We start from the raw sequence: 16954 nt of genomic DNA on the forward strand, positions 1-16954 counted from the left end.
AGGAAGAGAAGCAGTGGAGGGATGCTGCATGGGAGAGCAGTATTTCTTGATTCTAAGCACTTTATGCCCCAGTTGACAACTCAAGCCTTAATACCAGTTCTGCGTGCACTCTGTCTTCTCACTTCCCACTTCTACACTGAGATGCTTACCTTTGAGATCTTCTGTGGATAAAGGAGAGCTTACACACAGCCAACTTCAGAACTTAACACCCTTCTTGTCCTCCCAACCCCTGCCCTACACGGTGCCACTTATCACTATAACCATTAGCTGGTTGGCGTATTGAAGATGCTTAAGAATTTGTGAGATGTCTAGCAGAGGACTTTAGGAGGGTGAAATTCTAAGGGCTCCCACATTTTTCTTATTTGCAAAATGAGGGGGTTGGATGAGGATTCTTCCAGCTCTAAATCTAAGAAATAAAATACCCCAACCTCCCCACCCCTTGAAAATTTGAAAGACAAAGACTGAAGATCTCACTTGCTTAAGAATGGAAAGCAGAAGAAACAAGTAGATAGAGTACCACTACAGATTAAATTCAATCTATTATAGCTCTTACATCTACACAATGAAGACTGATGCCCAGAATAATGACTCTCAGGCATTTCTTGTAGAAACTTATTATTAGAGAGTCCATTATATTTAGCAATCTATATTTTCTAAGGAAGAAATGTAGATACAGATGTAACCAACAGTTTTGGTGCCTGTGGAAAGCAGCAAGAAAAGTCATCATTAAATCACATTTGCAAATCATTAGGTGAAAATTATATAAGAAGTAATTAAGAGAAATTCTGTTGTGAGAGGAAATTAGTACAATGGCTTACAGGTAAATACTAACATCATAGAGTTTCCTATTTTAACTAATTCTTCTTGTTAAATGGATGTTATAATCTGTCATAATTAATTATAATAATCATAATAATTATTATTATAATTATTATTTCTGGTCCCTTGGTATAAAAAGTCCTGATTGTTTATCCCAGTTATGGTTCTACAGAGATAATAGATATATTTCCAACAAGAGTCAAGATTAGGGGTTTCTGATAAATTCTTATAGGACCATGTGATCAATTTGTCATGACCTATGGACACAGTGCAGTTAATAGAGGTTGCACTAACTTCTATTTGTGCCCTTTCTTTTTTTCTCCCCAGAGCAGTTAGAATGTCCACAAAGTATAAGTACTTTACAAATAGTCCCATTTAGAAATGACTATAGGTCAGTTAAATCTAATTTTTCTAACAATATGCTCAGCTCTATATTTTCCTGCTTGTTGATTTTTCTGTTGCATTTATTTATTATTTATTTAATATGCCTAAAAATGAATATTAACATTTCCTGCTATTAATGTGTTACTTTTCACCTTTTCTTTTTGGAACCTAGATAGCATGCTACTTGATGCATATGTTTATTAGGGTTATTTTTCGTTCTTGATGGTGCCTTTTAATATTATATAGTGCCCTCGTTTGTCTCTCTTGTGAGAGAAATGATTATTTTTCTATTATATTGATCACCAATTATTAAATTAGGACTAAGGTTTTTCCTTTTGATTTCCTCATTCAGGGACCAAGTCTTGTTGGTCAGTCAACTAGTATCTGAAAGACAAGGCTGATAGATGAGATTGGCCTACATTCCACAATCACCTTACTTTTGTTTAGCAGAATCTAATCTAGATGTGTTCCAGCCCTAAAAGATTGATTCCATGTCATTGTCCCCTCTATCAGAGTCTAGGGGAACCCAGCTTGTGAAGGAGAAAATCCAGCAGAGTGGTCTTTGTCCAGATTGCTGGAGGCAGCTGAGTCTCAGGATCAAACCACATTCTCAGCAAGAGGAGCTGAAGACTTTAGCTGCCCCTTTGAAAGTCCGCTTCCTCATTAATTATTCACTCATCAGGGCTGATTTTTAGCTCTCAAGGGCATTGTCTTTTCTAAAGGTATTTAAGCATTCAAGGATCTCCATGGTTTGGTCTTTGGCTACCAAGAGAGACCAACGATCATCAATTGATTGATTATTAGCTAGCCTAGTTAATAAATGTTAATAAAACTCTGTTTCTTGGGATTTTCATTCGTCACACTTGACAGCATCAATTCTTATCGTCATCTTATCTGACATCATGCTTGTGACTCCTGCTTTTCCAGAGTTGCCTAAAACAATAGATTTCACTCCATCCCCTCCTTTTTGATCTGTGTCTGTTTTTTAATGTGTTTCTTATCTGTAGCAAATTATTAGCTTTCAAATCTATTTCTCCATTTGATCTTTTTTGTTGAGGAATTTAATCCACTTGCAATATATACCCTTCTAAGGTTTGAAGGTGTAAGGAAGCAGCATATTCGATTCAATTAAATGAACATTTGCTAAGTACCTAAGATTTGTCAGTAGAAAGGGGCTCACAGGATTGGGAATTGGTAGAGATGTTAGAAATGATGTAGTTTGGCTCCTTCATTTTAAAAAGAAACAGGCTCCGGAGCTTACATTTCTTTGTCGAGGTCACCAGGTAGCAAATTGCAGAGTCTGGATTTGAAACCAGGTGCTCTGATTTTCTACTGCTGGCTTCTGCCAAGGTTGAATGGCAGACAAGATTGGAGAAGGGTCTGTGATGAATAAGGTGAAACTGGGAAGGTGATTAGGAAGGCTTTGGACTCCTGAAGGAGGCCAGAGATTAAATCTGGGGAGGAGGAATTTGGGAGAATTTGAGGAAAAGCAGTCACGTGAGTTGAGGGAGGAGAAAAAGAGAAGGGGGCAGTTTGAAGGAGAAAAGGAAGAGAAAGAGGATGCTAGGCTTACAGCTGGAAGGGATGCCCTTTCATTTCACAGATGAAGAAACTGAGGCTTGGAAAGGCTAGTGACTTACCCAGGGTCATAACTTTTAGTAAGTGTCTAAGGTGTAAAGCACTCAGGGTGAGGGGTCTATTCACCAATGCACACTGGCACCTACTCTTCAGTTAAGTTCAGGTAGGGTTCACGTTCCTTCTGTCCTTTCTCCTCACCTGCTCTTGTAGGCTGAAGGTCCTTATGCCCTCCTACCCATTCCTACTGCTGGCTACAGGGAGGGTATAGGGTAAAGTTGGCACAAGAGACCAGAAAGGGAAGGAGGCAGGGAAGAGAAAGGAGGAGAGACCGAGCAGAGGTGGTGGTGGTGGTGTCATAGGGGTCCTTGGAATCTTAGATGAGCTGGGAGGCAGCAGTGGGTGTCAGAGCAGAGACAGAGGGGGAGGGAGATGTACCCTTTTGGGCTGCCCTTGTCCTGGCTTCATTATCTCAGAGTCACAAACCTTTTCTTTCGCTCCCGAATGGCCTGCAGGACTTCTAAGTCAAACATCATCTTCTCTTCCTCTGTTAGGGCATCATACTCCTCCTCATCCATCTTTTGCAAACGAGCCTTCTCTCTTGCAATCATTTCCTGCCGTTCCTGCTCTGTTAAAGGAGAAAGGAAACCAGTGAACCCCAGGAAAAGGCCTTCCAATGGCCGGGGAGCACTCTGAATCTCTTCTTCTGTTAGGGGAAGGGCATGTTACACTGACAGGTAGTCAGCATTGCTGTTAAGACCTTTGATCTTTGTCTAAGTTCTAGACTCAGGCTTCCCTCCCCTTTCTCCCTCTCTCCCTTGCCTGCCCCACCCCTCCCCACTTTAGAAATTGTCAAACTAAAGAGCTAGGTCTGTTGGCTGAACATTGGAAATGTCTCTCCTGTATCCCAAGGAATCTTTGGTCATTCAGACTCAGATCTGAAAACCCAGGCCCCCTGATTCCAAACCCAGGGCTCTTTCTATTATACCAGCCTGTGCCTCATATGTTTTCTGAAAAAAATGCCATGTTTTTCCACCTCTGCATTGTTACCAATGCTGTTGTCTCTGTCTACAGAAATCCTACCTCCCTTTCAAGGTTCAGTTCAAATGCCATTTCTTTGATGGGGCCCTCTTGGGTTTCCCAACTCTCACCCAGAGGAAAATGTCATAGCACTTTGTACTTTTCATAGAATCATAGGAATTGGATCTAAAATGGTGTTTTTTTAAGTCAACCTCCCCTCATTTTAGAGATGAGGAAATCGAGGTCCAAAGAAATTAAGTGACAATCTGGTAGAAATTAGATTTAGACCAATATCTCATACCATAAGCTCCAAATGGATACACAACCTAGATATAAAGGGTCATATCATAAACAAATCAGAAGCAAAGAAGAAAATGCCTTTTACCACTGTGGAAGAGATCATGACCAAACAAGGAATAGAGAGATTCATAGGAGGGAAAATGGACTGTTTTGATTACATAAAATTCAAAAGTTAATGCAGTTAAAATCAGAAGGCAAAAACTTAAATGGGAAAAATCTTTGTAGTAAATTTCTCTGATACAGGTCTGATGTCTAATATACATAGTTGATTTAAATACATCTAGACAGCAAGTTGACCCAGTGGATAGGGTATAGGATTTGGACTCAGGAGAGCTGCAATTAGAGTCCTGTCTCAGATACCTACTAGCTGTATGACCCCAGGCCAAGTCAGTTAACCTCTGTTTGCCTCAGTTTCTGTAAAATGAGGACAATAACAGCACCTTCTTCCCAGAGTTGTTGGGAGGATCAAATGAAGTAATGTTTGTAAAGCATTAATAAGTGTTAGCTATTATTATACCTGTGAATAAGAGCCATTTCCCAGTAGATAAATGGTGAGAGAATATGAACAGGAAATTCTCAAAAAAAGAAACACAAACTAGGACAACCATATGAAAAATGTTCCAAATCCTTACTAAGGAAATTCAGATTAAAGCACCTCTGAGGTTCCAACTCACACATCTGACTAGCAAAGATGACAGGCTATGGGAGGCCTGATAGACTAAGCCACCTTTGGTGGAGGAGGAGGTAGTTCAACCATTCTGGAAAGCAATTTAGAGTGATGGCCAAAAAATTACCACAGTATAAATACCCTTTGACCTAGCAATAATACTATTAAGGTTTTATCCCAAAGATTTAAAGAAAGAAAGGGACCATATATAAAAATATTTATAGCAGCCTTTTTTTGTCTTAGGAAAGGAAAGGGTGGTCCTCAGCTGGGGAATGGCTAAACTATAGGATATAAATATTAGCCCTCTTTGTCTCCTAGTTTTTCTCTCACTGTCACAGGGATCAACTCCTCACTCTCTCTCTCTCTCACCCCTCACATTCAAATCGTGCTGATTCTCCCTGTATAACATCTCTTGGATAGACCCTTCTCTTCTCTGGTTCAGGTCCTCATCGCCTCACACTTGGATTATTGCAGTAGCCTGATAGAGGGTCTGCCTGCCTCCAGTCTCTCCCCACTCCAGCTTGTCTTCTACTCAGGTATCAAATTAATCTTCCCAAAGTGCAGGTCTGACCACCTTACCCTCTTAGTCAAGAAACTCCAGTGGCTATCATCCCCAGGAACAAAGGTCATAGGCTCTGTTTGGCATTCAGAGCCCTTTATAACCTGACTTTCTCCTACTTTTTGGTCTTCATACACCTTATTCTACCCCCGTCTTCTTCCCTACCCCACTTACTCTGTGATCCAGTGATGTGTGCTGTGCTTTGTAGAAGAGCCCCCCAACTCCAGGCGTTTTCACCAGCTGTGCTCTCCCTGCCTAGAATGCACTCCTTCCTCATTTCTGCCTTCTGACTTTCTGAGATTTCATTGAGTCCCAGCTAAAATCCTGGCTTATACAAGAAGCCTGTCCTGATCCCCCTCAATTAAGCTAGTGTGTTCCCTCTGTTGATTAATCTCCAATTTATCCCGTCTATAGCTTGTCTGTACACAGTTGTTAGCATGTTGTCTCTTTCCCACCCCTGTCCCCCATTAGATTGTGAGCTCCTTGAGAGAAAGCACTGTCTTTTGTCTTTCTTTGCATCCCCAGCATTTAGCATGATGCCTGGTACATAGTAGGTGCTTAATCAATGTGTTTTTTGACTGATTGAATGACTAATGTGATAATACAGAACTTTAAGAAATGTGGAAAGGGATAGAGTCAGAGAAACCTGGGAGGACTTGTATGAACTGATGCAGAGCAAAGTGCATACATTTTAGACAAAGACTATAAAGGAAAACAACTGTGAACAACTTAAGCTCAATGCGATGCCCAATCATGTTCCAGAAGATGGATGATGCAGCCCATTGCCCACCTCTTAGCAGAGAGGTGGTAGACCAGGTGTGCCCAAAGGGATACACATTTTCAGACATAGTCAAGGTGTGGATTGACTTTTTCAGGACTACTCCCCTCCTCCAAAGGTTTTGGGGAGAGTAGGGGAAAGCTGCGGGGTGGGGTACTGGAGGGTTAGTGGCAGTAGCATTAAAAAAAGAAGAAGAGAATGTAAAGAATGTCGATGAATCTTTACAAAAATAAAAGGAAGAGATCAGAAGGAAGTTCAGAAGGGGAACACAGACAAGCAAGGACAATGTTGAAATTACCATGTTAAATATGAAATATATAAACTCCACCCCAAACACACACACACACGCACGTTGTACGTAGTGGAGATTCAAACTTTATATGAAGTCTTCTTTTTCTAATTTACAAAGGGAATGTGTTCATTGTTGTTGATATCTGTCAACTACAAAATAATACAAAAGAAAGTTTAAAATAAAAATAAAAGAAGTTGAGTGACTTTGTCCAAGGTCATGTAGGCAGTAGATGGTAGAGTCTGGATTCAAACTCAAGTACCTTTGACTCAGAGTCCCAGAAGCTCAGAACTGGGGCCATCTATTCCAACCAGCACCCAACAAAGAATCCCCATTAAAATCCACTCAGCAAGTGGGCTTCCAGCGAGGTCTCCTATGTCTCCTATGGGAGCCCATTCTCCTGAGAATTTTTTTTATTTAATTTATTTATTTGAGAATTTTTAATGGATATTTTTTGCTTTTTTGTCACGTTCACTTCCCAATATATCCCTTCCCTAACTGCCACCCAGAGAGCTAGCTCTTTTAATAAAGAATGGAAAAGGAAAAAAAGTTCAATAAAACTGACCAACACATCAACTGAGGCCAACAGTGTGCACACTATTCTGCACCCTCAGTCCCCTACCTTGGCAGAGAGGGGAGGGAGGTACATTCTCATCTCTCTTTTTCAAGGCCAAGCCTGGGCATCATAATTATGGTGTTTAGTTTAATTTGTAAAAGCCACCATCTCCATTCCCATTGCTGTTATTGTGTGTGTTGTCTCCTTGCTGCTGTTCAATTCACTTCGCCTAATTTCGTCTAAGGTTTTCCGTGTTCCTTAGAGCACAGTGATATTCCATCCCGTGCATGTACCACATTCTCTCTGGCCATTGTAGCAGGGATTCCTTTGAGTTTAGATTGCACTAGGCGACTCTAAGGCCCCTTCTGGCTCTGTGACCCTGTGACCCCTGTCCTGAGTAAGTTCTATGATGAGAGCACAAATATAGTGCCTACTATGTGCCAGGAACTGTTCTAAGTGAGTGACAGATCTTATCTCCTGCCATCCTCACAATAATCCTGGGAGTAGAGGCGATCATTACCCCCATTTTACAGCTGAGCAAACTGAGGCAGAGAGAGGTAAGGGCCTGAGACCTCGACTGCACCCTCCCCCAGGGCCAAGCTGCCTTTTTCCATTGACAGCCTACTCTAATTACTTTTATGAGGAGCACAACGCCTTTGTGTGGAGGCGAGGAACACTGAAGAGAGGTGGAGATGGAGACAGAAACAGAGACAGAAGAGAGAGAGAGTCAGAGACAGAAGAGAGAGAAAGAGAGAGAGAGAGAGAGAGAGAGAGAGAGAGAGAGAGAGAGAGAGAGACCAACCTACCATCTTGCTCAGGGTTTTTTAGCCTAGACAATTTTTTCTGTCTTGAAGATTCCATGATATTTTTTTTTGTTCTGAGGTCTTACCCAGCTTTTCAATTTTGGCTTTCTCCCGAGCCTTCATGATGCTGTAATCCTGAGTCACGTTGATAAAATATATGTGCTCCCGGTTGCCGATGGCTCTGAGCAGACACTGGAGGGCACAAGCTGTATTCCTGGCGAAAACTGTTTCTAGTCCATCAAACACCACCCCTCGATAGCAGTCACTGAGCTGAAACAAGGGGCCAAGAGGGAAGTACATTCAACATTCAGCAATTCGACAGGCATTTTTTTTTGAGGGGGGAAGACAAGGCAATTGGGGTTAAATGACTTGCCCAGGGTCACACAGCTAGTAAGTCTGAAGCTGGATTTGAACTCAGGTTCTCCTGAGTCCAGGGCTGGTGCTCTATTTACTGCACCACCTAGCTGCTCCACGACAGACATTTCTTGGGAAGGTACTATGTGCCAGTTACTGTGCTGGGTTCTAGGAATAGTAGAACAAACATGAAAACAATTCCTGTCTTCAGTGACTCTCAAGGTCCTTCTGCTGAGGAGAGACGGGAGGTGCACTGATCGCTACATACCAGACACATAGAAAGTGCATACAAAGTCATAGGTTGGAGGGTGGGAGAAGTACTAACAACCAGGAAAGACTGCTAGCTGGCACAGTGGATAGAGGGATGGCCCCTGTGCATAGGAGGTGCTTATTCTCTTTTCTTATTTAGGAAGTGGTGTTTGAACCAAACCTGGAGGAGAGTCAAGAATTCTAAGAGGCCTTTATCACCCACTTGGGGTGGCCTGGAGCACCTTAGGCGATGGTAATTCACGGCAGGGTTTGAGGAAACGGTTTTGCCGTAGGACCTAGACTAGTCAGAATTCTAAGGGGCTCTGGGGACGCACATATGTCTTTATCCATTTACAGACTTTTGGTTTTTTCCCCCTCTTTGCTCTAATAAAACCTTTGCCATATTGTGAATTGTGTGCTTGTAAATGGTGAAGCTCAGTATCTGGGGGTACCACACATATTTTGTCCCAGTTTGCTTGAATGGGAACTATGTGACAAGAGTAAGACAATACGGCAGAGTGTCCACCCCTCCAGCCCTTTTGCATCATGAGCTAATTCTGCACACAATGGTTATATCTCTTTTGTGGTCCACCCGAGAGACAGAAAGCTGGCCTTGACACCAGGAAGACTGAGGTACAAATCTCCTGCCTTTGGTACATACTGACTGTGGGACCTTGGGCAGTCTCTTAGCATAGGTCTCTAAGACTATGCATTTCTTAAATTTAAAAAAAAAATTCTGAATTGAATACCAAATAAAATTAGCCTCACCATATACAAAGTAGAACAGAAAAGAGTACGTATGTGAAATGATGAATCTGTTACATAAATAGATTACTTTCCTTTTTAAATATATAACAATACATTCCACCTGTAACTTTCAAACTGTCCTGTTTGTGTGTTTCCTTTGAGACATTTGTTCTCTTCTGTTCGTGTGTGTGTGTGTGTGTGTGTTTTGTCCTTTGTTCTTCTTTTTCCCCCACTCTTTTTTTCATTTTTAGTTTATAACACTCGGTTCTACATAATATTGAGTTCCAGATTTTCTTCCCTCCCTCCCCTTCTCCCTCCCCAAGACAGCATGGAATCCAATATATCTTCTACGTGTAACTTCGCATTGAACTTATTGACACACTAATCAAGTTGTGGAGAAGAATTATGACCAATGGAATGAGTCATGAGAAAGAAGAAACAGACCCAAAAAAACCCCCAAAACAAAAACAAAACAGAGAAAAAAGGGGAAAAAAAGCGAGCATAAAGTGTGCCTCAATCTGCATTCATACTTCATAGTTCTTTCTCTGGATGTAGATAGTATTCTCCATCGTGAGTTCTTTGGAGTTGTCTTTGCACCTTGTATTGCTGAGAAGAGCGAAGTCTGTCAGGGTTGGTCCTCACAGAATCCATATATCTGTGGTTGTGTATAATGTTCTCCTGGCTCTGCTCCGCTCACTCAGCATTATGTCATGTAGGTTTTTCCAGGTTGTTATGAAGTCCGTATCATCCCCATTTCTTATAGCACAATAGAATTCCATTACCTTCATATACCACAACTTGTTCAGCCATTCCCCAATTGATGGGCATCCCCTTGACTTCCAATTCTTTGCTACTACAAAAAAAAGCCGCTATAAATATTTTTGTACATATGGGTCCTTTTCCCACTTGTGTGATCTCTTTGGGATATAACTCTAGAAGTGGTATTGCTGGGTCAAAGGGTATGAACATTTTTATAGCCCTTTGGGCATATTTCGAAATTGCTCTCCAGAATGGCTGGATCAGTTCACAACTCCACCAGCAATGTAACAATGTTCCAATTTTGCCACATCCTCTCCAGCCTTTATCATTTTCCTGTTTTGTCATTTTAGCCAACCTGACAGGAGAGTTGTTTTGATTTGCATTTCTCTAATCAGTAGTGATTTTGAGCATTTTTTCATATGCTTATAGATATCTTTAATTTCCTCCTCTGAAAACTGCCTGTTACATATCTTTTGACCATTTCTCAATTGGGAAATGACTGGTATTCCTATATATTTGGCTCAGTTTCCTGTATTTCTAGAAATGAGGCCTTTATCAGAAACACTGGCTGTAAAGATTTTCTCCCAATTTTTTGCTTCCCGCCTAATCTTTGTTGCATTGGCTTTTTTTATACAAAAACATTTCAATTTAACATAATCAAAATTACCCATTACATATTTTGTAATGCTCTCTATCTCTTGTTGTGTCATGAATTCTTTTCTTTTCCATAAATCTGATAGGTAAACTATTCCTTGCTCTCCCAAATTGTTTATAGTATCAGCCTTTATTCCTAAATCATGAACCCACTTTGACTTTATTTTGGTATATGGTGTAAGATATTGGTCTATGCCCAGTTTCTGCCCTACCATTTTCCAATTTTCCCAGCAGTTTTTGTGAAATAGTGAATTCTGGCTGGCTTCTTTGGGTTTATCAAAGAGTAGATTGCTATAGTTGTTGACTTCTCCACGTTGTGTACCTATCCTATTCCACTGATCTACGACTCTCTTTCTTAGCCAGTACCAGGTAGTTTTGATGACTGATGCTTTATAGTACAGTTTAATATGTGGTATGGCTAGGCCACCTTCCCTAGAATTTCTTTTCATTAATACCCTAGATATTCTAGACCTCTTGTTCTTCCAGATGAATTTTGTTATTATTTTATCCAGCTCTGTAAAATAATTTTTGGTAGTTTGATTGGTATGGCACTGAATAGATAGATTAATTTAGGTAAAATTACCATTTTTATTGTACTAGCTTGACCTAACCACGAGCAACTGAAATTTTTCATTTATTTAGATCTGACTTTATTCGCGTGAAAAGTGTTTCATAGTTACGTTCATATAGGCCCTGGGCTTGTCTTGGCAAATAGACTCCCAAATATTTTATAGTGTCTACAGTAACTTTGAAAGGAATTTCTCTTTCTATCTCTTGCTGTTGGGCTTTGTCAGTAATGTATAGGAATGCTGAGGATTTATGTGGGTTTATTTTATATCCTGCAACTTTGCTAAAGTTGTTTATTATTTCAAGTAGTTTTTTACTTGATTCACTAGGATTCTCTAAATAAATCATCATATCATCTGCAAAAAGTGATAATTTAGTTTCTTCTTTTCCTAATCTAATTCCTTCAATTTCTTTTTCTTCTCTTATTGCTCCAGCTAACGTTTCTAGTACCAAATTGAATAGTAGGGGTGATAATGGACATCCTTGTTTCACCCCTGATCTTATTGGGACTGCATCTAGCTTATCCCCATTACAAATAATGCTTGTTGATGGTTTTAGGTAGATGGTATTTATAATTTTAAGGAAGGTTCCATTTATTCCTATGCTTTATAGTGTTTTTAATAGGAATGGGTGTTGTATTTTGTCAAAGGCTTTTTCTGCGTCTATTGAGATGATCACATGGTTTCTGCTAATTTTGTTGTTGATATGGTCAATTATGCTAATAGTTTTCCTAATATTGAACCAGCCTTGCATTCCTGGAATAAATCCTACCTGGTCATAGTGTATTATTCTCGTGATAAGTTGCTGCAATCTTTTTGCTAACATTTTATTTAAAATTTTTTCATCAAAGTGCATTAGGGAAAGTCATCTATAATTTTCTTTCTCTGTTTTGTCTCTACCTGGCTTGGGTATTAGTACCATATTTTTGTCATAAAAAGAATTTGGTAGGACTCCTTCTTCACCTATTTTCCCAAATAGTCTACAAAGTATAGGAATTAATTGTTCTTTACATGTTTGATAGAATTCACATGTAAAACCATCTGGCCCTGGATATTTTTTCCTAGGGAGTTCATTGATGGCTTGCTCAATTTCTGTTTCTGAGATAGGATTATTTAGAAATTTTACTTCCTCTTCTGTTAACCTGGTTAATTTATGTTTTTGTAGATATTCATGCATATCCTTAAGGTTGTCAAATTTATGGGAATATAATTGGGCAAAATAATTCCTAATTATTGTTTTGATTTCCTCTTCATTAGAGGTGAATTCACCCTTTTCATTTTTGATACTGGTAATTTGATTTTCTTCTTTCTTTTTTTTAATCAAATTGACCAAAGGTTTGTCAATTTTATTGTTTTTTTCATAAAACCAGCTCTTTGTTTTATTTATTAATTCAATAGTTTTCATGGTTTCAATTTTATTAATATCTCCTTTGATTTTCAGTATTTCTAATTTGGTATTTATTTGGGGATTTTCAATTTGTTCTTTTTCCAGCTTTTTCAGTTGCATTGATCTCCTTTTTCTCTATTTTATTCATGTAAGCATTTAGAGATATAAAACTTCCCTTAGGAACTGCTTTTGCTGCATCTCATAAGTTTTGGTATGTTGTCTCATTATTGTCAATCTCTTGAATGAAGTATTGTTTCTCTGACTTGTTCTTTGGCCCACTCATTCTTTAGAATTAGATTATTTAGTTTCCAATTAATTTTTAGCTTATTTTTCCATAGTTCTTTATTACAAATAATTTTTATTGAATCGTGATCTGAAAAGTATGCTTTGACTACTTCTGCCTTTCTGCACTGGATTGTGAGGTTTTTATGCCCTAGTACGTGGTCAGTTTTTGAGTACGTGCCATGTACCACTGAGAAGAAAGTATATTCCTTTTTATTCCCATTCAGTTTTCTCCAGAGGTGTATCATATCTGCCTTTTCTAAAATTCTGTTCACCTCCTTAGCTTCTTTCTTATTTATTTTGAGGTTAGATTTATCAAGTTCAGAGATGGGGAGGTTGAGGTCTCCCATTATTATAGTTTTGCTCTCTATTTCTTCCTGTAACTCCCTTAACCTCTCCTCTAAGAATTTGCATGCCATACCACTTGGTGCATATATGTTAAACAATGATATTGCTTCATTGTTTATGGTGCCTTTTAGCAGGATGTAGTGTTCTTCCTTATCTCTTTTAATTAAATCTATCTTTACTTTTGCTTTGTCTGAGATTAGGATTGCTCCACCTGCTTTTTTTTTTTTTTACTTTAGCTGAAGCACAATATATTTTACTACAGTCTTTTACCTTTACCCTGTGTGTATCCCCCTGTTTCAAATGTGTTTCTTGTAAACAGCATATTTTAGGATTATGGATTTTAATCCATTCTGCTATCTGCTTCCATTTTATGGGAGAGTTCATCCCATTCACATTCATAGTTATGATTTCTATCTATGTCTTTTTCTCCATTCCATTTCCCTCCTGTTTATGCTTTTATTTCTCCCTTTCACCTTCTACTCCTCAACAAAGTTTTGTTTTGACTGCCGCCTTCCTCAGTTTACCCTCCCTCTTGATTCCCCTCCCATATCTTATTGTTTTCCACTTGCTACTTTTCCCCTCAACTTCTGACCACCCCCTCGCTTTTTCCCCCTTTCCCCTCCTACTTCCTGTAGGACAAGTTAGATTTCTGTACTTATCAGCATATGTTAGTCCCTTCTTGAACCAGATCTGATGACAGTAAAGCTCAAATACTGCTCCCTCAATTCTTTCACTCTACTATAATGTATTTTTGTGCCTCTTCATTTGATGTAATTTACCCTTTTCTACTACCTCCTTACTTCTCCCATAACCCTCCCTTTACATCTCTTAATTATGTTTTTTATCCTTGTATCAGTTATTTTATACAGACATTCACAGTCTATGTGTATCCCTTTCAATTGTCATAATAGCTGTACTATTCTCAAGATTGACATATATAACATACATAAGATGATACAATACTATATAAAGATGTAAATAATTTGCCCTTATTGATTAATAAAGTTTGTGGGTTTTTTTTCCCCGTTTACCTTTTTATGTCTCTCTTGAGTTTTGTATTTGTAGATAAAAGTTTCCATTGAGTTCTGGCCTTTTCATCAGGAAGGTCTGAAATTCCCTTATTTCGTTGAATGTCCATTGCTGTGCCTGAAAATTTATGCTTAATGTTGCTGGGTCGTTGATCCTTCATTGTAGTCCCAGCTCCTTTGCCCTTCGGAATATCATATTCCAATTTCTCCTGTCATTTAATGTAGAATCTGAGAGATCCTGCATGATCCTGACTGTAGTTCCACGATATTTGAATTGTTTCTTTTTGGCTGCTTGCAGTATTTTCTCCTTGACTTTGTAATTCTAAAATTTGGCTATAATATTTCTTGGAGTTTTTAATTTGGGATCTTTTTCAGGGGATGGTCAGTGGATTCTTTCAATGACTATTTTACCCTCTGGTTCTAGGACTTCTGGGCAGTTATCTTTGATAATTACTTCAAAGATAATGTCAAAGCTCTTTTTTTCATCATGGATTTCTGGTAGACCAATAATTCTTAAATTGTCTCTCCTGGATCTATTTGCCAGGTCAGTTGTTTTTCCAATCAGATATTTCACATTTTTTCTATTTTTCATTCTTTACATTTTGTTTGACTACTTCTTGATGCCTCATAGAGTCATTAGCTTCCACTTGCTCAATTCTAATTTTTAATGAGTTGCTGTCTGCATTTTGCTTTTGAGTCTCCTTTTCCAATTGGTTGATTTTATCTCTCAGGGTGTCATTTTCTCTATTTAGATTCTGAATCTCCATAGCCATTTTGCCAATCTTATTTTATAAGGACTTGATTTCGTCAGTGTTTTTTTTCCATTTTTTCTTTTACCTCTCTAATTTGGTTTTTAAAAACCTCCTTTAGCTCTTCCAGTAATGCTTTTTGGGCTTGAGACCAGTTCACATTCCCTTTTGAGGTATCAGATGTGGGTATAGTGTCATTGCTATCCGCTTCCAAATTGGTATTTTGATCATGCCTGTCTCCATAAAAAGAATCAATGGTCCTCGGTTTTCTTGTGTTCTTCTTCATGTTGGTTAGCCTTTTCCTGGCTTCACAGTGAATTTCTGCTTTGTGGGCTCAGGGATCTCTGTCCCAGCTTTCTTATTCTGGGGATTGTGAGTCTAGTTACTGGCTTTATGAATTATAGCCTTCAGTTTCCTGAGGTGTGGGGGAAGCATCTGGCTGCCTGAAGTCTCCTGTTCCCCTGGGGTTGCTCTCCAGCACTGTTGCTCTTCAGAAATGGTGTCAGCTGTTTGTTTTTTGTGCTGTTCTCTGCCACTTCCCCTGGCTGTGCAAAGGTATGTCTGGGCTCCTGGTGTTGACCCCTGCTGGCTCTGCCCCTCTGGGACTCAGGAACTCCCACTGCTCAGCCACTGAAGCCCCACTTCTGTCTCCTCTATTCCAGCATTTTTTCCCAAGGAATTCTCTGGGTTGGGGGGGGAGAGGGGTGGAGGAATTAGAGCTGTTTACCTGGACATTATGTCTCCCGGAAGTTCAAGAAGATTCATTTCATACCTTTGGGCTGCAAGCCTCAGGAGTTGATGTCTCACAGCTGGTGGCATTGCGCTGCTGCCTCTTGTTGCTTCCACAGACTGCCATCCTGTGTTGGGAGGCCTGGGGATCTCCACCAGTTTTGGGCGCCCAGCTTTCTCCCAGCTTGTCTCCTAAGTTGATTTGTGCAGCTGCTTCCACTTTGGTGCTGTGTGGAGCAGCTCTGCATGCCGAGTGCTCTCCCAGCCTACAGATCCTTCCCGTTGACCTTTCGGACTCTCCTGGCTTGGAAATTTGCCTCACTCAGACTGCTTGCAGTTTCTAACTCTCTTAAATCTGCTCAGATTCACTTTTTTATAGGAATCTGACAGAACTTGTGAGAGAGCTCTGGTAAGATGCTGTTTTCACGTGGCCATCTTGGCTCCACCCCTGTCCTTTGTTCTTGAAGAGGACCTTGACATCAGGAAGATTGCAAGTGAATTGGATTTAAGTGTTTGTTTAAAAATGCTTTAATAACCTTCTTTTCTTTTTTTTTCTTGAGGGGTGCAGAAGGATGCAACCCAATTGCTATAGCCAATGGGGTACAATTGTATTTGTTTGACGAAGCTTATTTATTATAAGAATCTTTTTCTTTTTCTTTTTCCAATAGGGTGGGGGTGTGGTAGGTAGGAGAGAAAAGAAATTTCTGGTCATCAAAAATTAAAAAGAGTTTGGCAACCTTTGATGAATTATTTTTTTTGTTATACACAGAAACTCCTGTTATTACTAAGGTGTGGAAGGGTCTCAATCTGCTCTGGTGGAGAGAACAACAATACCATTGAAATCGCAGGCTTTTGGACTGACTCATTGAAGTCTTTGGTGTCTAACTAAAGACCTACAAATAAAACTGGCATTGCTGCCTGAGATGGTTCTGCAGCCAATAGCATTAGTTGTGGAGAAATAGTCTCTAGTGTAAGTTACGGGCACATATTGGCCAGTGTTTCTGTCCATTTTTTTAAATACGAAATCCCCGGGATCTAGCTGACCTGCCTTCCACCCAACAGAAGGAGAGACTGTTAAGCTGCCCAGGTGCATCTGGTGATGACGATCTCTCTGTTCTGAGAAGAGGCTGGGTAATCTTGTCACATTTAAATGTGCTCCATTTTGATAAACACCTTGGAGCTGGAAAGCAGTTTCCTCATAAATAGCAAACAGGTCCAGATGGCCTGGTGGTCTAATTCACTTACAGGTAAAGTCCTTGTCAGAGGTTTTTGGCTTTCAGAGACTGTTAGAAGCTTGCAGCCTGGGAGGTGGGCAGATGTGCTGTTGGGAGATTAAATGATACTGTCCCAAC

At 39.7% G+C, this 16954-nt stretch overlaps 1 protein-coding gene across 1 annotated transcript in view; it reads right to left on the minus strand.

The window, feature by feature from the left end:
- HYDIN (HYDIN axonemal central pair apparatus protein) overlaps positions 1–16954 on the minus strand; it is a 455510-nt gene that overhangs the window by 119135 nt on the left and 319421 nt on the right. Inside the window, exons 41-42 of the mRNA XM_036750079.1 lie at positions 7837–8020; positions 3265–3406 (exon numbers count right to left, since the gene is read on the minus strand). Of these exons, the coding sequence (XP_036605974.1) occupies positions 3265–3406; positions 7837–8020 (326 nt within the window). The remainder of the gene's footprint in view (positions 1–3264; positions 3407–7836; positions 8021–16954) is intronic.

The sequence above is a fragment of the Trichosurus vulpecula genome, chromosome 3 (genome assembly GCF_011100635.1).
Source record: "Trichosurus vulpecula isolate mTriVul1 chromosome 3, mTriVul1.pri, whole genome shotgun sequence".
NCBI classification, from domain to species: Eukaryota; Metazoa; Chordata; class Mammalia; order Diprotodontia; family Phalangeridae; genus Trichosurus; species Trichosurus vulpecula.